General features: G+C 38.3%; 1 protein-coding gene across 1 annotated transcript; it reads left to right on the top strand.

The window, feature by feature from the left end:
• Positions 1 to 7,140: 7,140 nt before the first annotated feature.
• LOC132039514 (uncharacterized) lies at positions 7,141 to 7,794 on the top strand. Its single transcript, XM_059429983.1, has one exon. The coding sequence runs from the start codon at positions 7,141 to 7,143 to the stop codon at positions 7,792 to 7,794; it is 654 nt and encodes a 217-aa protein (XP_059285966.1).
• Positions 7,795 to 27,551: the final 19,757 nt, after the last annotated feature.

The raw sequence follows: 27,551 nt of genomic DNA, 5'->3' as shown, positions 1-27,551 counted from the left end.
CTACATTACGTACCTTTTCATTTATGTTCATAATATCATAGTCAATACAAGCAATTCTTTTAGTGTGGATCAGGTTGTATCTTCCCTGGCTAGTTGTTTTTCAATTAAAGATTTGGTGAATCCTTTTTTTTTTCTTGGTGTTGAAGGGAGCCCAAATTTTGTTGGCCTCATTTATACCAAATTAATTATGTTAATGAAATCAAGCATGATGAATAGATGACTGCAAAAGTGCCAAATTAAAACACCTATGAGCAGAGGCACACCTAGCATTTCTAGAAAATAGGTGCACCCAAAAAAAAAAAAGAAGGAAAAAATATATTAACTGGAATTGATCCCTAGTACTCTGCGTAAATAACTCAACATTCAATCAAATGCACCATTTAAGCCTCATTTGTTTCCATTAAGATCAAGACGTCTGTATCTGAATACACATCTGAATATTAAGATGTGCATTAAGATCTAGATGTCTGGACCTGAATACAAATCTGAATATTAAGATGTGGTTTCTAGATCTGAAAAATGATTAAGACTGTTTGTTTTCAATAGCTGAATGTGCATGTGAAATTACACTATATCAATAAAATATTATAAAAATCTCATTTCAACAAATTAATTTTTTTTTTTTTATAGAAAACAATATTTTAAATATTTATATTTGATAAAAAATTTAAACTATCTAAAATGCAAACTAATATTTATATATCAATATAAAAATTACTGTAACAAGGTAACATGATTTTTTTTAAGAATTCAACATAACTTAATCTTTTAATAAATAAAATCATGCAGCCAAACAAAATCTTGTTCCACTTACAATTTTAAAAGAGTAGTAGGAGCCTGTTTGGATGGGCTTAAAAAAAGCAGCTTATAAGCCAAAAAAAAATAAAGTTGGGGTAGTAGCTGTTTTCAGCTTATAAGTTGCTTTAGATAAGCTAAGCCAAACGGGTCCAATTATTTTTTGGGCTTATTTTAAGCACAAAATGGCTTTAAGCTGGCCAACCAAACACTCAAAAAAGCTTAAAACACCTTATAAGCTGTTTTCAGCAACTTATAAGTCAATCCAAACGGGCTCTAGATATTTTCCATAGTTACCAAGAACTAAGCTGACAAAATTTCAAGAATTCTTACCCAGATGAGAAAAACACAGAACGCTTATGTACTTAAGATGAAAAAACGAACTTCAGCACAGTTCAACAGTTAATTCAATTCTGCAAAACGTCAAAACTGAGCACAAAACTCATAAAATTCCCAGCAAATTTTCGATACTTTGCAGTTCAAAGAGACTTATTTTCTTTAAAAGATCCAAACTTTCTCCAAACTTGCTATAAAACAATCTTGCTCTGCTTTAATACTCCCTCCGGATAAAAAAAAAAGAGTTCACTTAGCCTTTTTTTCTTGGATAAAAAAAGAGTCCACTTAGCAAATAAAAAAAGAATTAATCTTATTTTTCCATATTTGCCCCTATTAAGTGTTATATGATCAAATCCCAATGCTTATTTAATTAGGGGTAGTTTAGTCAAATTACCTATTTTTGTCTCGGAGTTAGTATTTTCTTAAGGGGTGTGCAAATGCCTAAGTGGACTCTTTTTTTGATCCGGAGGGAGTAGTATATACCCAATTAAAAAAAGTACGACAAAATGTCAAAATCATAGAGAAAAAGATCTGCTTGCTGTGATTGGTGCGTTAATGTTTTCCTACGGGTTTAAGTTTTTCAGCCTAAACGATAGAACGGAATAATACTATATCAGCATAAAACATCAATACACCCAAAAATATTGTGAATATAAAAAATACTAAGTATACAAAATACTTGTATAGATTATGAAAGCTTATCAGTTCTAGAGGAAAAAAATTTACCGAGAAAAGAAGACAGAGGCGTGAAAGGTTTTGTGAATAACGTGTATTATTTTAATGAATCTGAACAATTAAAATTCAGACATTAAAAATAAGAGTAAGTTACGTAACTGTACAACCTTAAAAAGCACATTACGTATTTTTAGCATTATTTTCAAAACTAGTTTTCCACACGTATTAATAAATTTGTATCAAAAATTTATGTATACATATTCTTAAAAAATACAAACGTTATAAATATAAAAAAATAAAGTATTGAACTGAAATGTATTCTCACGATCTTTGTTGTTTGGTTCACTGGTAATGACATTTCATTTAATAATTTTAAAAAATTGATCCAACAATAACCCTGCATCCTTGTAGGCTCTAATTGTATATTACTCTCTCCGTCCCATAATAAATGTCACCTTAGCAAAATAATTTTGTCCCATAATAAGTATCACCTTAGAAAACCAAGATATAATTGACTAGATTTTTTCAATTTTACCCTTAGATAAAAACTTACAAGTTAAAGTAACATCTAAGTGATGGTTGGAAAAGTCACATAGTAACTTGGTATTGTTGGATTCCCAATGTCAAAAGGTTACTAGAGGAAAAAGTAATTTTTTTTAGGGAAAAGTGTTCAAAACACACTCTAACTTTATTTGGAGTTCGGACTATTTTTTTGTGTATTATTGAGGGTATTATGTCTCAATAATACCCAATATTGAGGGACTCACTTTTTTTGTCCACGTCAGGAATAAATAATACACAAAAAAATAATTTTTTTTATATAGGGGTAATTTGGTAAACTTCACATTGCTTTATTAGTTTCTTAATATGAGTGTTTTTTGATAAGGTAATATTTATTATGGGACGGAGGGAGTATTGAAGTATGCAACAAAGTAGAAAGATACCCATATAGCAAAAGTAAGAGAAGTTGAAACATGGGAAAAGGGTCAAATTTACCCCTGTACTTTGAACTAAGGGGCAAATTTACCCCTAATACTTTAAACTTTTCACCCTTACCCTTACTGTTATCAAACTTTGCAAAAATATCCCCAACCCTAGGTCAGCCACCTGGCATGCTGACTGGCTGCCCAGGTAGGGGGCAATTTTTTTTTTCTTTAAAAAAATCAGTTTTTTTGTGTTTTTTTTTAAAATAATTTTTAAAAAAATTCCACGTGGCATCTTGACCCGCCCAGGCTTATGATCGACACGGCAAGCCACCAGGCGGCGGCAAGCCGTTAGGGCTGGGGCTATTTTTTCAAAGTTTGATAACGATAGGGGTAGAGGTGAAAAGTTTAGTGTATTCGGGGTAAATTTGCCCCTTAGTTCAAATTACAGGAGTAAATTTGACCCTTTCCCCTTGAAACATCAAGATACTTAAGATTGCAGCATAACGAAACATTTATAGTTAATCCTTAATTTTATGCTTAAGAAATGTTTCAACTGTCTTCTTCATCTTTTAAATTAATACCTTAACTTCTCTGTCCTTAAATTTAAACATGTCATTAGTGTAATTAAACTTGTATAATAAGATAATTCTAAGCATAATATTAAAATCCAAAAGTAGCTTGAGTAAGTTGGCCTGACAAATTAAGCTCGCGAGTTATGATTTTTGGGCATGTGATACAGATAAGGAACTTTTTTGACTTTACCATGATTTCTGCACATACAAAATTTCGGTGGGTTATCTAATCAAATTCCTAATCAAAATAATCCTGGCTATACACGACATGGAGTTAGTAACTGAATGAGAGATCAAGGTAAACATAAATGAAAGAACCATTTCCCTTGTGCCAAACCTGCAAGAAAAATACAAGCTATGGGTTTGTTGTAATGGTATTACTCAACACCAGTGATTTGTTACTCGTTCTGACTTCTTCAGCTTTCCCTTGGCTGATTCCGAAAAGTCTTTTCGCTTATATTGGTGTCTTCCTCTTCAATCTTCTTCTCTTCCTCTTCAATCTTCTTCTATTACAACAAATAATTGAAACTAGTTAAAAATATATAAAAAGAATCTCTAAGTGAGACTAAACGCACATAAACATTCTGCATAAGCAAAACAAACAACATTGGAAAGAAAACAGAGAAACTGACTAAATATTACCACAAGGGAAACAATAAAATAAATTAATTGGGCTAATGATAACTCCTTTTACCTTTTCTTTTTCTTGTTTTCTTCATTTCGTCACTTTCAACATATGATGCAGCAGTGCTGCAGATATCAACGACTCGAAGTTTGGAGCTCCGGTCTTACTAAAATATATAACTCACCACCAGAATATTTACCTCCATCGATCTTTCAATAGAGGTTCTCACCTCTCCATGTTATACATCTATAATCACCATCACTCTCGTTCTAGAATAACAAAATCTCATTGATAGCAGTGAGGGAGTTGGTATTTTATTATGGGGTGTCAAAATATGAAATAATGGACATATGGAAAAATCAAGGGGATTTAACACTTAATATATATACATAAAAAGAAATTGTTTGCCTATCTATACAGCGTAAATTTTTAGATTGATAGATCAATTTAAAAGGAAAAATATAATGGAGTGTAATAATCTTTCCCAAGAGATGAATCAATGTTTGAATGACAGAATTCTTGAGATATCAAGCATCTCAACCCCTCTCAAGGGTTTTGAGAATGTAGTGCAACTCTAGATTAACCGGCTTTTAAGGCTAAGATAAATCAACTTTTTAAGGCGTTTGGTAAACTAAAAACTTGTAACTGCATGCTATAAATGTACTTTAAGCCAGAGCTATATAAAGAGCTATCTTGGATCAGTTTATCCTGCAATTAATTATGCACCAATACATGCATTCTTTGAATTTGGTTGGAAGCTCAAAAAGCACCAGAACTTCAAGATACTATCAGTTACATTTGCATACGGTAAAAACCGAAGCAATCTGTTTACGGTGAAAACCGGATTAAATATCGAGGCTGTCCGATGCAAGGTCGAAGAAGAACGAGATCTTTAGCCTCGGGTAAGATCGAAGGGAGCGGGGGCCAAGGAGACGAGAACTTTTCCAACTAAGTGTCAAAAATCGAGGTACGTCAACAGGCTCAGAAACCTGAACCTGAAGGGAAGACACTCAGCATAGGTTCGGAGTATCCGTTACAAGCCAGGTTACACGTCGCGTAACCGCCCCGTCATTTGCGCTGACACCCGTACGGGATCTCTGACATCTGTACGGGCGTCGTCTTATCCATTTTATGGTTTTCTTAAAAGGCCTTTTTTAGGTTGTACTAAGGCCCATCTATTTTTAGCTATAAATAGGGATGTACCCCCTTCATTTTAGGGCTAGTCTTTTCTAAATATTCATATGCTTGTAATCTGAAAAAGAGAGAGAGGTGTTTTCTTACTGATCGGCTCGGGTCAGAGAAGCTATCTCAAAACCGGACCAAATTCTCAGAGTCTTCAATTCGGTTTCTTGGGCTGTTCTTTCTCTTATTTCATCAATATAACGTTTATTATTGCATACTATTATTATACATAACTTACTAATATAGCCGCATATCCTATAAACCACTTATAAATTTAATTGTTACCGTTTTAAGAGTAAACAGTTTGGCGCCCATCGTGGGGCATAGGATAATAGTGGTGATTAATTTTCAACTCTATCTTTCACTTGTACTTTGAAAGCTTGTGATTCATGTAATTTCGAGATGGAAAGTAGTGGTCAATCTGGGCACGTGAACAACAACGAGCTGATTGGTGAAAACGACAACAGTGGGTTGCCAATCCAGAACGCACCCCCCGCTAATCCAGCCGACCCAAATGCTGTCAACTTAACCGAGGGCCTTAACCAGAACAATGTCGGCATTCCGGCCACAGATCTTTTACATAGCAATAATTCAGCAACTTTGCTTCGGGCACAGGCCCGAAAAACACCAGACGCTATAGAGGAAGTTAACTTACGTGTGATATTTGAAATGCTGCAGGAACAGAAGGTGGCTATAGCTCAACTTCAAAAGAAATATGGCAAAATAGTAGCGGCGGGGCCAAGTCAGGCTACCGAGGCAAGCCAAGAAGGAGATCGGGTCGTTGATAGTGATAACGGATCGGGGTCCGGTGCATCTGCCGAGGTCCTGAAAATGCTCAAAGCATTGGCCAAACAGATTGAATCTAATGAGAAAAGGGTAGAAACGTACAAATCTCGAGTGGACCCGATCCTGGGGGCCTCTCCGATCTTGAAAGGACCGAACTTAAAGAGATACATTCAAAGGCCTTTTCCTCCGAGTGCTGCCCCGAAGCTGATCCCGAAAAGGTTCAAAATGCTCGATATCCCAAAGTATGATGGAACGACGAACCCACATGAGCATGTGACTTCGTATACTTGTGCCATGAAGGGCAACGATGTTGAGGAATATGAAATTGAATCGGTGCTACTAAAGAAGTTCGGTGAAACACTATCTAAAGGGGCCCTAACCTGGTACGACCATCTGCCCGAGCATTCCATCACTTCTTTTGAGATGCTCGTGGATGCGTTTGTTAAAGCACATGCTGGAGCCAAGAAGGTGCAGGCAAGGAAGGCGGACATCTTCAGAATTGCCCAAAGAGATAATGAATTACTTCGAAAATTTGTGAATAGGTTCCAAAAGGAACGAATGGAACTTCCCTCGATCCAAGAAGAATGGGCTGCCCAAGCCTTTACCAAGGGTCTCAACCCCCGAAGCTCTACCGCTTCGTTTAAGTTAAAGGAAAATTTGTTGGAGTCCAAGATTCGGGTAGAGGATGATCAACTTGAGCTTCCCCCAGGTCCGGTAAACAGAAGTAAGAGTTCTAAAAGGTGTAGAAGGACGTCCAAACTAGAGACAAGACTGTCAAAGGATAGATACCGACCTTATGTTCAACCGGAGAAATCCGGCTTTAGGTCTGATAGAGGGAAAAATGGTCCTAGTCATCATTCGAGCAGAAGTGATAGGCAAACTGATCGAGGTCCGAGCAGTCGAGGTTTGCTATTTCGAGGTGATGTCGGCGGGTCGGCTAACAATGGGAACAACCCGAGGTTGTTGGAGTACAACTTCAACATCAACGCCACAGATCTTGTCTCAGCCATTGGCCATATTAAGGATGCAAGGTGGCCGAGGCCACTAAGATTCGATCCAAAGACAAAGAGATCCAAGCACAATGTGTGAATATCACGGTATTCATGGTCATAGGAACGAGAATTGTTGCCAATTGAGAGAGGAGGTGGCTTGGCTATTAAAAAATGGTCACCTTCGCGAATTCTTAAGTGATCGAGCCAAAGGACATTACAAAGGCAGGGAAAATCACAAACAGGTCGAGCCAATGGAGCCTCAGCACGTGATTAATATGATAATCGGAAGAACAGAAATGCCACGAGGTCCGATGATGAAGAAGACAAAAGTTTTGGTTGTTCGAGCGAAACGAACCAGGGATTACGTACCCGAAGGATCTATTTCCTTCAATGACAAGGATGCAGAGGGCATCATTCAGCCCCACAATGATGCTTTGGTAATTTCTATCCATATTTTTAAATCTCAAGTTAAACGTATTTTGATTGATCCAGGTAGTTCAACCTATATTATCCAATGGAGAGTTGTAGAGCAACTTGGGCCGTTGGATCAAATTATGCCGGCGGCTCGAGTTCTCAGTAGATTCAACATGGCAAGCAAAACTACTAAGGGAGAAATCTCTTTGCCGGTAAACATCGCCGAAACTATTCAACAAACGATGATCTATGTCATCGAGAGAGAGATGAAATACAACGCTTTGCTCGGTAGACCATGGATTCATAGCATGAGGGTAGTACCCTCGACATTACATCAAATGTTGAGATTCCCAACCTCGGAAGGGATAAAGAAGGTCCGTGGCGAACAACCTGCGGCAAGGGAGATGTTTGCAGTCGAAGTAGCATCCCCCACTCAAAGGGAGCCGACCCTAAAGGCTGTTGAACCAACCGAAGGCAAAGACACCAAATAGCAATTACAGAGTGGGGGCTCGGCCAGTTCGAGTGGGGAAAAGGAAGAGATGAGCCTGAACTTCGAAGAAGACGATTTCGGTGTGCCCAGATCGTTCGTACTGCTGGATGATTTAGACGCAACTATGTCTACCATAGACGAGCTGGAACAGATTATCTTGTGTGTGCACCTGCCAGACAGAAAGGTATACCTGGGCACAGGGTTAATCTCGGAGCTCAGGCGTAAATTAATTAAATTTCTTTCTTCAAGCTAACGTTGATTGTTTTGCATGGTCCCATTTAGACATGACAGGTGTCCCACCGGAGGTAACAACGCATACGTTAAGCCTCGATAAAAAAAAATTCTCGGTGAAACAGAAAAGGAGACCGATGGCCGAAGTGAAGCATGCCTTCGTCAAAGAAGAGGTAACAAAGCTTTTAAAAATAGGTTCCATCCGGGAGGTTAAATACCCGGACTGGTTAGCTAATGTTGTTGTCGTGCCAAAGAAAGGTAATAAATTCAGAATGTGCGTTGATTATAAGGACTTGAACAAAGCATGCCCGAAGGATTCATTCCCTATGCCTCACATTGATCGAATAATCGATGTGACCGCCAGACATGAGATGTTAAGTTTTCTCGATGCTTACTCAGGGTACAACCAGATTTGGATGGACCCGGAGTATCGAGAGAAACTTTTTTTATGACTAGATATGGGACCTATTGCTATAATGTAATGCCATTCGGATTAAAAAATGTCGGTGCAACTTACCAATGCCTAGTTAATCAAATATTCAAAGAGCAGATAGGTAAAACAATGGAAGTTTATATTGATGACATGCTGGTTAAGTCCCTAGAAAAAGAGGACCATTTAAAGCATTTGCAGGAAACCTTCGACATATTCGCAAGTACAACATGAAGCTGAACCCGGAGAAGTGTGCCTTTGGAGTTAGATCGGGTAAGTTCTTGGGTTTTATGGTGTCGAACCGAGGAATTGAAATCAACTCGGATAAAATTAAGGCCATTGAAGACATCGAAGTAGTTAACAACGTGAAGGCAGTGCAAAGGTTAACCAAGAGGATAGCGGCTCTGAGCCAATTTCTTTTCGCTGCTAAGGAAGAAGAATGACTTCGTATAGATACCAAAATGTCAGAAAGGTTTGGAAGGCTTAAAGCGATACTTGTCGAGCCCACCTTTGCTGTACACACCTAAGGTAGATGAGCAGCTGTTCTTATATCTTGTAGTATCCGAAGTCGCGATAAGTGGCATTTTGGTCCGAGAAGAAGAAGGTACGCATTTCCCTATCTATTATGTGAGTAGAACATTAAGGGATGCAGAGACACGTTATCCACACCTCGAAATATTGGCTTTAGCTTTGGTAAGTGCTTCTAGGAAACTGAACCCTTATTTCCAATGCCACCCCATATATGTAGTAACCACTTACCCTTTAAAAAATATCATGTATAAATCGGAAGTGTCAGGAAGGTTAACGACATCGAGTATAAACCTAGAATGGCTATTAAATCCCAAATTTTGGATGACTTCGTAGCGGACTTTACACCTGCAATGGTTCCCGAGGTAGAAAAAGAGCTTTTCCTAACCTCGGGGAAAACCTCAGGGATCTGGACCCTATACACAGCGGAGCATCGAACGTAAAAGGGTCCGGCCTGGGAATTGTTCTTAAGGCCCCCGCAGGCGATATTATTCGACAGTCGATCAGGACTTTAAAATTAACTAACAATGAAGCTGAGTATGAGGTTATGATTGTAGGTTTGGAACTAGCTCGAAGCTTAGGGGCCGAAGTCGTCGAAGAAAAGTGCAACTCTCTTATAATTGTGAATCAGGTCAACAATGTTTTCAAAGTCAAAGATGAACGAATGCAGAAATACCTGGAAAAAATTCAAGTAATCTTGCACCAGTTCAAATAATGGACAATGCAACATTTACCAAGGGAACAGAACAATGACGCAGATGCATTGGCAAACTTAGGTTCGTCAGTCGAAGCGGAGGAATTCAATTCTAGCACGGTCGTTCAGTTGATGACTTCAGCGGTGAAAAATAGCCACGCAGAGATAAATACAATGAGCTTGACGTGGGATTGGTGCAATAAATATATAGACTACTTGCGAGATGGGAAGCTCCTGGTAGACTCTAAGGAGTGAAGGTCCCTTCGAACCAAAGCTACAAGATTCTGCTTGGTCGATGACCAGTTGTATCACTGATCTTTCTATGGACCTTTGGCTAAATGCTTGGGGCCCAGAGAAACAGATTATGGGATACGAGAGGTCCACGAAGGAACCTGCGGCAACCATTCGGAAGCCGAAGCTTTGGTTCAAAAGATAATCAGAGCAGGATACTACTGGAACCGAGTGGAAGAGGACGCAAAAAATTTCGTTCGAAAATGCGACGGTTGCCAAAGGCTAGTACCAATGATTCATCAACCGGGGGAGTTGCTGCATCCGGTCCTATCCCCTTGGCCACTCATGAAATGGGGAATGGACATTGTCGGTCCTTTTTCATGGGCTCCCGGTAAGGCTCGGTTCATTCTGTTTATGACTGACTATTTTTATAAATTGATTGAAGCGCGGGCCTTCGAGAAAGTCAGAGAGAAGGAAGTCATTAATTTCATTTGGGACCATATCATTTGTCGGTTCGGCATGTCACGACCCAACCCAGTAGTCCGTGACTAGTGTCCGAGCTGGACACTCGTATACACCTGTTAACTATAATCATCCACAATTAGCATAATAAGGAACTTATAAATAAAAAGGCAAGACGTCGCCTCAAAACTGTCGCATTGTATAGACGTATCATAGTAACCTGTCTCCTGTGGAGTTACAACTTTCAACAGACATCATAGTACATAAGCCGGCAAGGCTATCATAATACACAACTTCCAGAACATGTATATATATCTACGCAAGCCGACAAGGCTGCCACATATAACATATAACATACATATATATATATATATATATATATATATATATATATATATATATATATATATATATATATATACGCAAGCCAACAAGGCTGCCACTACGAATGGGAACGTCCCAAAACATGAGTCATAGATACACAACTGAACGACAACTATATACAAACCCACACATATGTCTACAGACCTCTAAGAGCAACAACAGTATCCTATGACGGGACAGGGCCCCGCCGTACCCTGGATAGACACGTATATACAACAAAAGGATCTCGTACCAAAAGCTAGGCTCCGGAACAAGGGAGCACCCCAAGATAGCTGAATGAATATCCTAAGCTGGCGGATCACCAAAACAAGCGTCTGTACTTGCAGGCATGAAACGCAGCCCCCCGAAGAAGGGGGGAGGGTCAGTACGGAATATGTACTGAGCATGTAAAGCATGAAATACAGTAAACAGGATCATACTGAGATAAGGGGTATAGAAAACTAACACAATAACCAGAAAACCACAAGGCTTGCCTTTGAAACATAAATCATGTGTAACCATTTCATACCCAACTCATTATGGGACTTAGTGACATAATTAGATAATCATCCTGTATATATGCATATATAACGTGTCCCGGCCCTCTAGTGAGGGACTCGGTAAATAAAATCATCATATACATGTACATATAACGTGTCCGGGCCCTCTAGTGAGGGACTCGGTGAATAAAGTCATCATATGCCCTCCTGGCTGCCATCTCCATATCATCATATCATCATGTCATCATATCATCATATCATCATATACATATAACGTGTCCCGGCCCTCTAGTGAGGGACTCGGTGAATAATGCAATGAAACTGTGCACGAGAACATGTCCCGCCCGGACTCGATGAAAGATGCAACAAAGATGCACGAGAAAGGCAAAAGTAGTGAGTAACCATATACATATAAATCATCTTTTGAGACTCAATAGATAGGTAGACTAGTCAACGCTCGAGTATCAGGACGATAGTCGTGTTCAGTATTCTTTGAATATCATTATGAACAATATCAAATTAAGGCCTCAGGGATCATAGACATGTAGTAAGTTAATCCGAGTCAGTTTACAAAAGTTATGAACATTATTCATTATAGAATCCTTTAAGAATAGGAACCTTTGTGCATCATTTACTATTCAATCATATAAAAGACTCGAGGGCAATAGCTCGACTGTCCTGAGAGTTCTAACATCAAGAAGTGAATAAGAATCATAAAACATGCTCGAACTTATGAATAGAGTTACCCCAAGGTTCATATCGTATCATACTTACATCTAGGACATGCCAAAAGAAAGAAAGGGTAAGCTTTACATACCTGTTGACGACTAATCGCAAAACCATTCGCTTTGTCGCTCTTTAGCCTATTTAACATAAGAGTAACGTTATTGTTAGTAACTATACTTTCTAGTTCGTAATTCCGTAACCAATCGCCTATAGAACTTATTCTTTAACTTATGCATCCTCGTTTAGGACTATCCATTAGTTAGGGCTTAACGAAAATCGGGCAAAGATTTCCCCTATATATTCGTCTAACCCGAATTTCCAATTATTCTCCTGTTAACACGGAAATACCAACAATGACCATAATAGAAATATTCATACCAGATCTTTACAATCCAACTCATAAACATCTCAAACAATCCAATAACCTTTCTTAATCCTTTTCCAATCCAAATCACTAACATTTAAGATCATACGCCAAACGGACGAACATACGCTTTATATACAATACGTTATACGCTTCTTTCCTTCGAATTTAGAAGCCATATCAACGACAATACGACAACAACACGAACAACAACGTGTGAACATAAACCATACTTTGAATCTTTTCAACTCAACAATTCCATATAACAACTACAACTCCTAATATCAACGATTTCATGCAATTTCTTACTTCCAATTTCATCCAATCCAATTTTAATCCTTCCGTTATAACACCATTAATACAATTATACCATAAAATGAGAAAATCTTACCTTAATTTAATCGGAGGAAATTCTACTCTTAATTGCTCCAATTTCGCAATTTCTTCTTCTCCAACTTAAAATCCAATGTTGCTAACACCTCCTTGAATTTGTACTACACTTGAAAATTAATCAAAACAAGGAACCCAATATTTTTTTTCCCAACAGCCATGGCTGGCCGTGAACAGTAGCAGCCATGGTTGCTCCTTTTTTTTTTTTTTTGTTTTTTTTTCTTTGAATTGATCAATTTGCAAATGAATTGTGACAATTCAACTTGTTCATTGCCATATATATTTATATGGTGCCCCTTCCTTGGACACGTGCCCCTCCCCCATGACTCATCAATTGTGTGTGTTTGTTGTTTTTTTTTAAACCAAAAACGGGTGGGGCCCACTTTAATAATTAACTAGTTACTTAATTAATCTTAATTAGCAACTAATCCCGACTTAATAATTTAATCATGGTTAACTAATTTTCTATTCTCCAATGACATTTCTACTCTAATTAAAATTTATAAACAATTATGTTCTAATTAAAATTGAAATTTAAAGATTTCTATTTCGTGTCCGAAAATGATTCTACCTTTAACTTGAGTCGATTTGCTTGCGAATAATTCGACGTATAAATATATGGGGTATAACACAAAGATTCCTGCTGAGATAACTTGCGACAATGGTCGACAGTTCATAAGTAATAAGGTCAATGACTTCCTCAAAGGATTGAAGATCAAGAAGATTTTGTCGACTCCATATCATCCGAGTGCAAATGGACAAGCAGAGTCGACAAATAAAACCATAATTCAAAATCTAAGAAAGCGACTAGAGTTGTCAAAGCATAAGTGGAAGGAAGTTCTACCGGAGGTACTATGGGCCTATAGAACGACATCGAAGTCAAGTATTGGAGAAAACACCATTTTCTTTGGTTTATGGTGCGGAGGACTTAATTCCTATAGAGGTTGGAGAACCAACCCTAAGATTCTAGTATGCGACGAACGAGTCAAATGAAGAGGCTATGGCCGTGAAGCTTGATTTAGTGGAAGAACTTCACAAAAATGCGTTGGTCCGTATAGCAGCTTAAAAACAACGGATGGGGAGATATTACAATCTAAGAACGAATCTTTGGCATTTCCAAGTTGGGGACTTAGTGCTTCAGAAAATTACCTTGCACACTAAGAACCTCGATGATGGAAAATTGGGCCTCAACTGGGAAGGACCATATAAGATAACCGGAATAACCGGCAAAGGGTCGTATTAACTAGAAATCGAAGATGACCAACAGCTAGAACATGGCACACTTAAAAAAATATTATTGCTGAGGTACGAGATACTAAGCCTTTGTGAATTTCAATGATTCTCACCTTTTCCTTGTAGGTTTAAACCGGAGCAAAATTCGAAGAAAGCAGAATTAGGTCTGAAAACACATGTTGCACTCTTTTTCCCTTGGTTCGGTTTTATCTCGAAGTAGGTTTTTTGGCAAGGTTTTTAATGAGGAAACAATGTAAAACGTGTTACTTTTCTCATTCAAAAATCGGGCTAAGTGCCGGGACTCGAAGACCAGCTAAGTACTGGGGAATCAACGTCATTTTTTTATAGTGTTTCCCCACTCATGATTTGCACACAAACACTAGGGGACCATGATACCCTCACCAAAGAACTACAAGATCGAAGAAAACTCATAGGAAATGAAGTAAGAAGTGAAGTCAAAATCGGAACACCTTTGGTTTTTAGTATTGACCAAACCTTCTGCATTAGGATTTAGTGTAAGGGCCAAATGATCAAATGAATCATGCTCGGATAGTTTTGCTACGACAAAAGGTAGAAGGAGTTAGATGAAGTCCTTAGTTTCTTGTATAAGACAATTATTTGAAATATAAAGAAAAATACTTCAGCAAAAATACGCGCCAAATATGCCCTCTTATGAAAGTACCCGAGAGTAACTATTTCAAGAGCTCTAATATAGTAAAATATACAAAAATGAATACAAGTCTAGAATGTATAAATAAGTCTGTCAGTGAAATCAAAAGACAAATAGCAATGGAGGGAAATTCGAGTTACAGGATCCGGCAAGTGGGTCACCCTGAATCACCGACAAGAAGGCCTCGAGATCACTCGCGAGGTCGCGAACTGGAGCCTTGGATGAATTCTACACTCAGAGAAAAGTGCAACAAGAGTAGTATGAGTAAAACACTAGTACTCGTAGGCATCATAGGCCGATAACGATTAGGTCATGCATATAAATGGAACGAAATCAACAAGTAGTGCAGATAAGCATTCAAGTACAATCATGAAACATGTTCAAATATATATAAGATCAGATGAAGTGTATGAAATGCCAAGTGAACAGTCAAAAATAGATGAATGAATGTAGATGCAATGCAATTGCCAACGTCCCATACCCGTACACACACCCTAATGGCAATGCCTCAGAGCCATGTACCCTAGTTCCGACAAATGACCTCGGATACGAGCACACACTCACTCCCCTAAATGACCTCGGATCACGAGCACTCTATCGATCTGGTAAAGACCTTGGGTCACGAGCACTCTCTCTATCTTTTACGCTCTCCGGCAAAGACCTTGGAGGCTACACTCTCTCTGTAACAACCCGCTAGGTCGTTATGGGGGGTGACTTATAAAACTAGACCTCCGTTGGGAATTTTGAGGCTGCGAGTGAGTTCGCATCATGTTTTAATGTATATGTGCATGTTTTGTTTGCGTCTGTAGGGCCTCAGATTGGTGTTAGGATTTTTGGGTGAAAACTAGTGGAAAAACCCGAGCTACTGGTCAAAATGGACCGCTGCACCGGTTGGGGGCCACTATAGCGGGTCCATCGTAGTGGCGCGAGGCTCGACACGACGGGGGCTGGAGAATAAATGAGGTCCGCCATAACGGGAGGGTTCCCGCTATAGAGAGACCGTTGCAGTGGTCAACGGGAGGCAGAATCTGCGTTTTATATTCTCTATTCTGAACCCATTCCCCACACAACTCGAAAACAGTTCCAAGAATTCCTGTGGATAAATTCTAATGCTAGGGCTAAAACACTCTTGACAGGTAAGTCTCAACCTTGCACTTGTTCATTCCATTATATTGTTAGGTTCTATGATTAGTAAAGGTTCTCTGATGGTGAATGAAAGGATAGAACCCTAGAAGTTGTGAACCCTTGAATAAATGAATGGGTTATTGACTTTATTGCTGATTAATCATCTAGGAGTGTATATTAGAACTTCCTAGGATGAGAATTTGATTATTAATGATAAGAATGATGTATTGAGTCTTAGGGTTTCATAAAGATGGTAGCTTTAGCATAAAAACTACTTGTGAAGGGGTTGAATTGATTAGAAAACCCATGAATGGGAATGGTATGATGGTTGGGGTTGATTGTATGATGAATTCACACTTAGTGATAGTTCACCTATTTGAAAAAGGGTAGAAGTAGTTGGGTTCTCTTCCCCAATTGTTGTTTGATAAGTAGATGACCCATTACTCACTTAGCCTTATGATTTCTAGACTTTGAACGTTCTAAAGCTTTATGAAAGGGGAAAGCTATTGTGGAGTGATTGCATTGTTCCAGTTCGGCTTTGAGGTAGGTTACTACTACTTGAGTTAGACTTTGATTAGTTGATTGTGCATGTTATGAAATTGATAGGAGAAGCATGATTAGGGCTTCGGACATAAAGTGTAGTTGGAAATTCCTAAGATTGATATTGATTGATTGATTATGTGATTAATATTTTGTTATGATAAAGAAGGAGTTAATGAATACTCTTCTTGTTGACTTGGAGTAATCCCTTTTTCATGCTATTAATGAAATGATTCTTGAGTCTTGATATGACTTGTGGCATGGTGACTTATGTTCCTTGATATTTGTTCATTGATTGTTCACATTCCTTAATTGATTGTGGAATGGAAATACCGTGAGATGAGAAAGATAATATAAATATGAAAAGGCACATTTGATAGGGGGTGAGGATGTGGCCTAGCTATTGGCTCGTGATCGGAGGTCAGTTCCTGAGCGAGTGGTACATAGACACCATGGGACCCCTACGGGTCTTGACTATATGGGAAAAATAGTGCCATTTGTGTACACGGTTGAGATACTTTTATTATTTATTGCATTGCATTCGGACTCCTGGCTACTTGGGCAAACATTACCATTTAGCAAGCGTGTACGGATATGTGACTGAGTTGAGATAATTCGTGAGTTACGGCAGCGTTGGTGATTTCATAACTTGAGTTACCTTTATTGATTATTGCTTGTGTGGACTTATCTTATTTCTGTGTTGGTTGATATTTCGGGGTTGGATTATTCTGCTGATAATTTCATATGGTTATGTGCTGTTGTGTCTACCTTTTTATTCTATTGATTTTGTAATTTTATGCATGATACTAATCTTAGTCGGCCTATGATATCCACCGGCACATAGTATTTGTATTGATACTACCTTGCTACATTATTTTGAGTGTAGATTGTGATCCAGAGGCATCTACCAGACCTATATTTAGCGTGAGGCCCATTTCCGACAGATTTGAGGGTGAGCTCCTATCCATGCCAGGCTGCCTGAAGATCTTCTCTTATTAATGCCTATTTTCATTCCAGACATTACTTATGTTATTTCAGATAGTTGTTATTTCCTTAGACAGTTTATATTTTAGAGTCCTTGTACGATGACTTTCGGATCTTTAAGGTTGTAATAGTTATAATTCCACACTTCATTTATATATGGCTTGACTAGACAGTTTTATGCTTTAAATTTTGGTTATCAATTTATAATTGTTCAAAATGGTTGATAATTGGGTAAGGGGATGGTTCACCCATTAGGATATTTAGTGTGGGTGCCACTCATGACTATTTGGGTCGTGACAAAATTGGTATCAAAGCCCTAGGTTCGTCGATCTCATTGTACAAGGACATGCCTAGTGGAGTCTTACGGATCAGTACAGAGACGTCTGTACTTATCTTCGAGAGGCTATGGGATACTAGGAAAATTCACTTTCTTTCTTTCGTTCTACTTAATTCCAATTGGTATCTGGATGATTCAAATTGGTATCTGAATTTTCTTTCTATTCTCTCACAGATGGTGAGGACTCGTGCGGCCGCAGCAGCTAATGAGGTACCCGCGTCGGCTGTTGGGGCCGCAGCTCGCGGTGGAGGTTAGGCCGCTGGGGTCGCAGTTGGTGGAGGAGGCCACGGCCTCTGGTAGAGGCAGGGTGTCAAGACCCGACAAGGGGGCCATGACGGGTACCCAGAGCTGACTACCGAGCACCACTCATTACGCTAGTCATCATACTTATCCTGGACACATATAATCTCCAAGGCAATACATAAATATATATATATAAGCCCTCACGACTACAAAAATGATATACGAAATATACTCTGATGTATCCATGAGACAACTACTACCCACACATACGTACCTACGAGCCTCTACTAGAGTACTGAAACATAAGAACGGGACAGGACCCCGTCGTGCCCAAATAGATATACACAAAAGAATACATCAATAACTGGCACCTCCGGAATAGTGGAGTACTCCTGTGTAGCTGCTGATAGACTCCTATGAATCTGCGCCACCTCCCTGTCTACCTATGGGCATGAATACATCGTCCAAAAAGAAAGGACGTCAGTACGAACATTGTACTGAGTATGTAAGTCATGAACAATAATAACATATCAAGAGATAAGGGAACATCGAGTAAGGAAACAACTTGTAACTGAATGTCACTTAAGACGGAATAGTGCATGCTATTTTACATCATAAATAGCATCATATCAAGTATGTATATATATAAGCTGCCCGACCATATAGGTACGGTGTGATCATCATTAGCTCGCGTCCAGGCCTCCCACGTCCGGGGTAACCATCTCATGCCGCCCACTAGTGGTGTCTGCTCATGCCATCTAGACATGGTGTATATACCGCCCACCTTAGCGGTGTCTGCCCGGCCATATAGGCACGGTGTAATCTCATCATCATATACTTATCATAAAGCATGCATAAAAACTCAAGGACAAGCTATAACTCTATCGGGGTGACGTCAGGTCGAGAATCCCCGATTCCATTATGGAGTAGTCATAATCAGCATGCCTCACCTTGAAGGAACTAGCATTATAAGGTGAGTCTCGCAACAATGAATAACATCAAGGAATCACTAGCTTCATAAGAATATCATATCATAAGCTTTGGAATCTCTAGACTTAGACTCATCATCATCATTGTCATATTCACAACGCATCTCTTATCTTTATTTCATGAGGAGCTCTTAATAATCATAGACTCATAATTTTCGGAATATAAGAGAGTTATGGAAAGATAAGGAAGTCATATTGTAAGGATTATGTGTTACATCCCATATTTTTTTTTTTGAGTAGAAAATTGAACTGTCCAACATGAGTGATTTTACCGAGGTCGTAGGATTTGATCATATTCAAGCATGAAAATCAAGAAAATGATTTAAGATGGAAAAGTGTGACGATAATGATTGCAAACAATATTTTATGTATGGCAAATGAGACTATAGACTAGTGCTATATCACATGATCATGACAACGAGTATATGAAGTGTTTTAAATGATTGGAAATAATTATTATTTAAGTGAATTGAGATCAAGAATTAATTATGGATGTATCTCGGTAATGTAGAGTGTAGTAGATATAAGGAATAAATTATTAAATTGGTGGATGTGTGGGATTTTAGCACTACTACGTGGCAGCCAAGGAGGAGAGGAAATTAGTGACTATTCTTTCTTTGGTTAGTGGTGGCATCACTACACGTTAGTATTTACCTAAGTATATCCTATATGCATCGAACATTTCATTTGTTTAGCTATTTGAGTTGGTTGATCAGATTGTAACTACAACAAACCATTGGAAATACTTCTCTAAACTACTAACCAAGAACGTAAGTATCAAGTTGGTGAATTAAAAATTGTGTAGTCTAAAATATTTTAGATTGGATGAGTCCTTCAAGAAAATAAGGCAAGTGTTATGAATATGGTTGTCCATTAAGTTATCATAAATAACTTAGCCATTAAGTTTCTTTTGGCCACCACGTGGCTTGGCCACTAAACATGGAGCCTTTTCTAGATTGGCTTTGCCACCAATCTGATTGTTTCCCTTCTATAAATAGAAGGCTTATTTATAGATTTGAAGGGAGCTAAAAAGGAAGTAATACAACCTTACCTCTCTTTATTATTTCTTCCGCGTACTTACTTTATAGTTTTTATTTTATAACACGTTATCAGCACGAGACTCTGTTATCTCAAGCAAATACTTTAAAAGCCTCGAAGGTATTGATTTTTTTCTCCTTTACTAATGGCAAATCTTACTAAACATGAATTTTTAGCCTTAGATATATCTGGCAATAGCTATATGTCTTGGATTCTTGATGCCGAGATTCACCTTAATGCGATGGGTCTGGCAGACACCATCAAAGATAAAAATACGGCATCAAACCAAGACCGTGCCAAGGCAATGATATTCCTCCGCCATCATCTTGATGAGAATTTGAAAATGGAATATCTCACGGTTAAAGATCCTCTTACGCTGTGGAATGATCTGAGAGATAGATATGATCACCTGAAGATGGTCATACTTCCACAAGCACGTTATGATTGGCTCCATTTAAGGCTGCAAGATTTTAAATCTGTTAAGGCATATAATTCTGCAATGTTTAAAATTATTTCTCGCCTGAAATTATGTGGTGAAAATATCACTGATCATGATATGCTGGAGAAAACATTCTCCACTTTTCCCGCCTCGAGTATGCTCCTGCAGCAGCAGTACCGAGAAATGAAGTTCAAGAAATATTGTGAACTCATTGCACATCTTTTAATTGCTGAACAACATAACAAATTATTAATGAAAAATCATGAAAGCCGACCCACTGGTACTGCCCCATTCCCTGAAGTGAATGAGGCAAATTTTCGCCATTCTAGGCGTGGAAGTGGTCATGGTCGTGGTCGAGGAAGGAATTTTAATCATGATTCTCGTCTTGCACCAAATAATACCCTTCACCACCAGCAGTGTAAAAGGAAGGATGAAAAGCATGAAACTGTGCAAAAGAAAAATTCAGAAAATAAATGCTTCCGATGTGGAGGAAAGGGGCACTGGTCACGTACCTGTCGTACGCCAAAGCACCTAGTTGAACTGTATCAGGCCTCCCTCAAAAAGGCCGAAAAGAATGCCGAAGCAAATTTCATTTCTGAAGATAATGTTGAACTCATGCATCTAGATGTGGCAGATTTCTTTGAACAGCCTGAAGGAAAAATAGATCATCTGATCGGCGATGGATCTGTAATAACTTAGATATTTCATAAATGTCGTTTATATTAGCTAATATGGTTATGTTTTCATAGTTATGTAAATAGAGTGTGTGTAATGCTTTGTTTAATAGTAATGTATGTTATAAAGCGTACGTAATAATATCTACTTCGATGTTTACTTTGTCTATTCTTTCGTTTTGAAGAATATATGGAAAATCCTCGAACATTATTTGGATCAATGACCGGTCATGAAGATATTTGTGTGATTGATAGTGGAACAACGCATGCTATATTCAAAGATGAGAAATATTTTTCTCACTTGCGTAGAAAAAGGGGAAATATTAATACAATTTCTGGCAATTAGAAATTAATTGAAGGCTCCGGAAGAGCTACTATATTTCTACCTAAGGGGACGAAACTTATTATAGAAGATGCATTATTCTCTTCTAGATCCCCAAGAAACTTGTTGAGTTTCAAAGATATCTGCCGTAATGGGTATCACGTCGAGACATTAAGTGTAACAAATTATGAATATCTTATTATTACAAAGAATGTCTCCGGCCAGAAATATGTTTTGGAGAAATTACCAACTTTGTCTTCCGTTTGTACTATGCAGAAATTAGTACAATTGAAACGCACTCAATCGTAAACCAGAAGTTTAACGATTCAGGAACTTTTATGCTTTGGCATGACCGGATGGGTCATCCTGGATTGATAATGATGAGACGAATTATTGAAAATTCAAAAGGGCATCCACTTAAGAACTCGAAGATTCTTCAAAGCGTGAATTTTCATGTGTCGCTTGTCATCGTGGGCAAATTGATAACCGTGCCATCACCAATGAAAGTTGACGTTGAATCTCCTTGCTTTTCTAGAGCGTATACATGGGGATATATGTGGACCTATTCACCCATCTTGTGGGTCATTCAGATATTTTATGGTTCTAATAGATGCGTCTTCAAGGTGGTCTCATGTATGCCTCATATCGTCTCGCAACCTGGCGTTTGCGAAGTTATTGGCACAAATAATACGCTTAAGGGCACAGTTCCCAGATTATCCTATTAAGGCTATACGTCTTGATAATGCTGGAGAATTTACATCCCAAGCTTTTGATGATTATTGTTTATCGAGTTGGGATAAAAGTTGAACATCCCGTAGCTCATGTTCATACCCAAAATGGCCTTGCCGAGTCATTTATTAAGCGTTTGCAATTGATAGCAAGACCATTACTTATGAAAACACGGTTGCCTACCACCGTTTGGGGTCATGCTATCTTACGTACGGCATCCCTTATTCGCCTCAGACCGAGTCATTATAATAAATACTCCCCATCACAATTAGTATTTGGTCATGAACCAAATATTGCTCATCTCCGAATCTTTGGTTGTGCTGTGTATGTGCCAGTAGCACCACCACAACGCACTAAGATGGGCCCCCAAAGAAGGTTAGGAATATATGTTGGGTTTGAGTCACCCTCTATTATTCGCTACCTTGAACCATTAACGGGAGATTTATTCACTGCACGATTTGCAGATTGTCGATTTGATGAAACAAATTTCCCACAATTAGGGGAGAGAGAAAGAAGAAACCAAAAGAGAAATTGCGTGGAAAGTTTCATCACTATCTCATTTTGATCCACGTGCCCCTATATGTGAGCAGGAGATCCAAAAGATCATCCACTTGCAGAAAATAGCAAATCAAATGCCAGACGGATTTACTGATTTGAAAAGAATAACTAAGTCGCATATCCCTGCAGAGAATGTGCCTATTCGAATTGACGTTCCAAAGGGACAATATACTAGTGTCATAGCCTCTGGAATCTCATCCACGCCGAAGCGTGGTAGGCCATTGGGCTCCAAGGATAAAAATCCTAGAAAAAGAAATACAAACAATGATCGTAATGACACTATGAAGGGGATCTCATGAAGAGGTTCAAGATCCGATTAATCCCGATATTCCCGAAGAAATCGCAAAACCCGAGACTCAGGTGAGTAAAGAACTATCATTAAGTTTCTATCGGTGATGAGGTCAATTTGAATCATTCGAAAATTGTGGTGAATAGTGTTTTTGCATATAATGTTGCACTAAATATTATGAAAGGCAGTGAGGATCAGGAACCTCAATCCGTCGAAGAATGTCGACGAAGATATGATTGGCCAAAATGGCAAAAAGCAATTCAATCAAAATTAAATTCACTTGCTAAACGTGAGGTTTTTGGACCTGTAGTCCAAACGCCTAATGGTGTAAAACTAGTTGGCCACAAATGGGTCTTTGTACGGAAAAGAAATGAGAGAAATGAAATTGTACGTACAAAGCACGCCTTGTTGCACAAGGATTCTCTCAAAGACCCGGCATTGACTATGAAGAAACGTATTCACCGCCATGGATGCTATAACATTTCGATACCTTATCGGTTTAGCTGTATATGAAACCCTTGAAATACATCTGATGGATGTGGTTACAGCTTATCTTTATGGCTCACTTGATAATGAAATTTATATGAAAATCCCTGAAGGATATAAAATGCCTGAAGCATTTGGTTTAAAGTCTCGGGAAATGTATTCAATCAGATTACAAAGATCATTATATGGTTTAAAATAATCAGTGGCGCGTGGTATAATCGCTTAAGTGAGTACTTGATAAATGAAGGATATACAAATGATGCCATTTGTCCATGTGTTTTTATTAAGAAAACAAAATCGTGGTTCATTATACGTCTTGTTTATGTTGATGACATAAATCTCATTGGAACTCCAAAGAGCTCCAAAAGGCGATTGAATATTTGAAGGAAGAATTTGAGATGAAAGATCTCGGAAAGACAAAACTCAGTCTTGGTCCGCAAATTGAACATTTCACAAAAGGGATCTTTATCCATCAATCTGCCTATATAGAGAAAGTTTTAAAACGGTTTTACATGGACAATGCGCATCCATTAAGTACTCCTATGGTTGTTCGCTCACTTGAAGTGAGCAAAGATCCATTCCGACCTCAGGAAGAAAACGAAGAGCTACTTGGGCCTGAAGTACCATATCTTAGTGCAATAGGTGCACTTATGTATCTTGATAATGCTACAAGACCTGACATAGCATTTTCTGTTAATTTGCTAGCAAGATATAGCTCTTCTCCTACACGGAGGCATTGGAACGGGATTAAGCATATATTGCGATATCTGAAGGGAACTAGCGATATGGGTCCGTTTTATACTAACAAAGGTAGTACGGATCTTGTTGGTTATGCTTATGCAGTTATTTATTTGATCCACATAAAGCTCGATCTCAAACAAAGCATTCGTTTTACATACGAGGTACCGCTATATCATGGCGATCGACAAAGCGATCCATTGTTGCTACTTCTTCAAATCATGCTGAGATAATCGCTATTCATGAAGCAAGTAGAGAATGTGTGTGGTTGAGATCAGTGATACATTTCGTCAGAGAAAGATGTCGCTTGAAGTGTGATACAAAAATACCCACAGTATTATATGAAGACAATGCTGCATGCATAACTCAACTAAAAGGGGGCTTCATAAAAGGAGATAGAACGAAGCACATTTCACCAAAGTTATTCTTCACACATGATCTTCAGAAAAATGGTGATATTGATGTACAACAAATCCGTTCAAGTGACAATCCTGCAGATTTGTTCACCAAAGCTTTGCCAACTTCAACTCTTGAGAAGATGATATTCAAGATTGGAATGCGAAGACTCCAACATCTGAATCGTGGTCTTGATCAGGGGGAGTAGAATACGCGCTGCACTCTTTTCCCTATGCCAAGGTTTTGTCCCATTGGGTTTTCTTGGCAAGGTTTTTAATGAGGTAGCCCTCAAAGCGTATTACTAGATATGTGTACTCTTTTTCCTTCATTAAGGCTTTTTCCCATAGGGTTTTTCCTAATAAGGTTTTAATGAGGCACATCATCTAATTAATGGACATCCAAGGGGGAGTGTTATGAATATGGTTGTCCATTAAGTTATCATAAATAACTTAGCCATTAAGTTTCTTTTGGCCACCACGTGGCTTGGCCACTAAACGTGGAGCCTTTTCTAGATTGGCTTTGCCACCAATCTGATTGTTTCCCTTCTATAAATAGAAGGCTTATTTATAGATTTGAAGGGAGCTAAAAAGGAAGTAATACAACCTTACCTCTCTTTATTATTTCTTCCGCGTACTTACTTTATAGTTTTTATTTTATAACAACAAGAACGAATTGATGGACAACAACATATATGCGGCACAGGAGCAGCAACACGAGTTCTTCGGAGGAAGCAACATATAATTAATTTTTTTTCTCAAGAACTAATATAGGTTTTACCCACTACTTCAACTTCGTTGTTCTCATTTGCCATGCTGTTGGATTTGGGCTTTCTTCGCAGTGAAGTAAGGTGGCAAGAGAGTAATTCTTGGCATATAAGGTAAGAAATCCTCTCTCCTAGATGTATTTGAGTTATCCGAGTCATATCTACATTGCTAGATGAAAGAAAAAGAAAACTATATCGAAAATCGGATAAATTGTTGTTGTTATCATGTCGGCTGTTTGGTGGTTGTTATGAATTATTTTGTGGGCTGAAATATCGTGGGATTGACTGTAGTTGCTGTTGTTGTGTTTGTTGTTATACTATGTATATACGAAAATAAAGAAGTGTATACAAGCATCGGTATAGGAATGTATATTGGGCTGTTTTGGAGGTGATTTAAGAATGGATTTGATTCTATTTGGATATGTATTTGTTGATATTGTTATTGGTGTTGTGATTGATATTTTGGCTAAATTGGAATCATGAGGATTATTAAGTTTTTAAGGAAGATGCTACCCGAATATCGTTAGATTTCTAAGTAATTAAGGATTGGTTTGAAAGAGTATCCTAATTTGATTATTGGCATATTTGGTATTGTTTGTAGATTGGTGAAGCCCGAGACCTAAGTTATGGTTAACTTGAGAAGCGACAAGGTATGTTAAGGCTATCCCTTCCTTCTTTTTTGGCATGAATTACATAAAACGAGTGGACGATGAACGTACATAATTCCAATGAATTCTAGCTCTCAGTGGTACTTGACATGATAGTTGTCTTTGATTCTCCAGTGTTGGTTCATTCTGATCATTCTATTGAGTCTTAGATGATGATTTAATTTGTATATGGCTGCTCCTGATATTTTATTCGTGCATAACGTTATTATATCATTTCACCGAGTCCCGGGCCGGGTATGTATTCGTGCACAGTTTCATTGCATTATTCACCGAGTCCCTCACTAGAGGGCCGGGTACGGTATATATATGATTATTATATTATATATGGATTGGGCCATACGTTCCTCGGTATTATTATATTATATATAGATCGGGCCGTACGTTCCTCGACATTATTATATTATATATGGATCGGGCTGTACGTCCCACAACACTATCAGTTATATTATAACCTAAGCCTATCATATGCCACAGAGTCAGTTTCAGTTATATAGAGTTACGCAGATATTCTCAGATGTTAGCCACAGATGCATTCAAATATTGAGACTGATTTTCATGATTCATCTGTACTTGATGTTCTTATGCCTTACATCGGTACATTCTTCGTACCGATGTCCCTTTGCCTGGGGGCGCTGTGTTCATGCCACACAGTCCCAGATTGTTTTGCAGGTAAAAGTATTTTGCTAGGATGGTTGGCTATCAGCTGGGATTGGCAAACTCCATTTTCTTCCTGGAGCAGTGCCGAGTCATTATGGTTATCATATGTGTGTATGGGCATGTCGGAGCCCTGTCTCGACTCATATGATTCACGTGCTTACTCTTAGAGACTTTGCAGACAGTGTCCTGTGGTTAGTATGTTAAGATGTCATGTGTTGAATAAAGCGACCATGTAGGCCGATATGTCAATTTGACTTACTCGATTTTTGATTAATTGAGTATCGTTCGCAAATTTCTATGGTTTGACTAAAAGTACTTTATTATATTTTCGAAAAAAATTTATATGTCCAATTTCATTATGTGAATGCCAGAGGGTTCGCTCAGCTCTAAGTAAGAGCTGGGTGCCCATCATGCCTTGATGGGATTGGGGTGTGACATCATGCCTTAGAAAAAGAAGGGACTAGCCTTACATACCTTTTCGCCTTTCTAACTTGCCGACTAAACGCTTCCTTCCAAGTTCGTAATTCTACATTCAAGGGAATTCGTGCTAAGATTAGATAATCGATAACATACTTAAGCTTAAGTTAAAGCGACTAAAGGCTAATAGAAATTGGGAAGCTCTTCCTTTGTTTATACAACCTTCTTTATATAACATAACAACTCCCAAACATCAACAACACACCCACAATATCATAATCAATAAGCTTTGTTAAGTTGGTCATTATTCAACTCTTACAATTCCCTCTCAAAGTCATCCATAACCATGGTTATCACCCAACGTCGTATTCATCCACATATAATGCTTCTCCAACATTCTTAATATTATTTATAACAAGATTATACTCATAATATCTCAAGAATTATGGTTCATGTCAAACTATTATTCAAGAACACCATTATTTTCACATTTGAGCTCCATATTCTAGTTTCTTCCATAATCCAAGTGTTTCAACCCTTCCAT

Source organism: Lycium ferocissimum, chromosome 12 (assembly GCF_029784015.1).
Source record: "Lycium ferocissimum isolate CSIRO_LF1 chromosome 12, AGI_CSIRO_Lferr_CH_V1, whole genome shotgun sequence".
Lineage (NCBI taxonomy): Eukaryota > Viridiplantae > Streptophyta > Magnoliopsida > Solanales > Solanaceae > Lycium > Lycium ferocissimum.
Note: the sequence above shows the minus strand (reverse complement) of the source record. Positions and strands in the feature narration are given on the sequence as shown.

Coding starts and splice junctions, on each gene's coding strand:
- LOC132039514 (XM_059429983.1), top strand. CDS start 7,141: ATGGAGCCTCAGCACGTGATTAATATGATAATCGGAAGAACAGAAATG.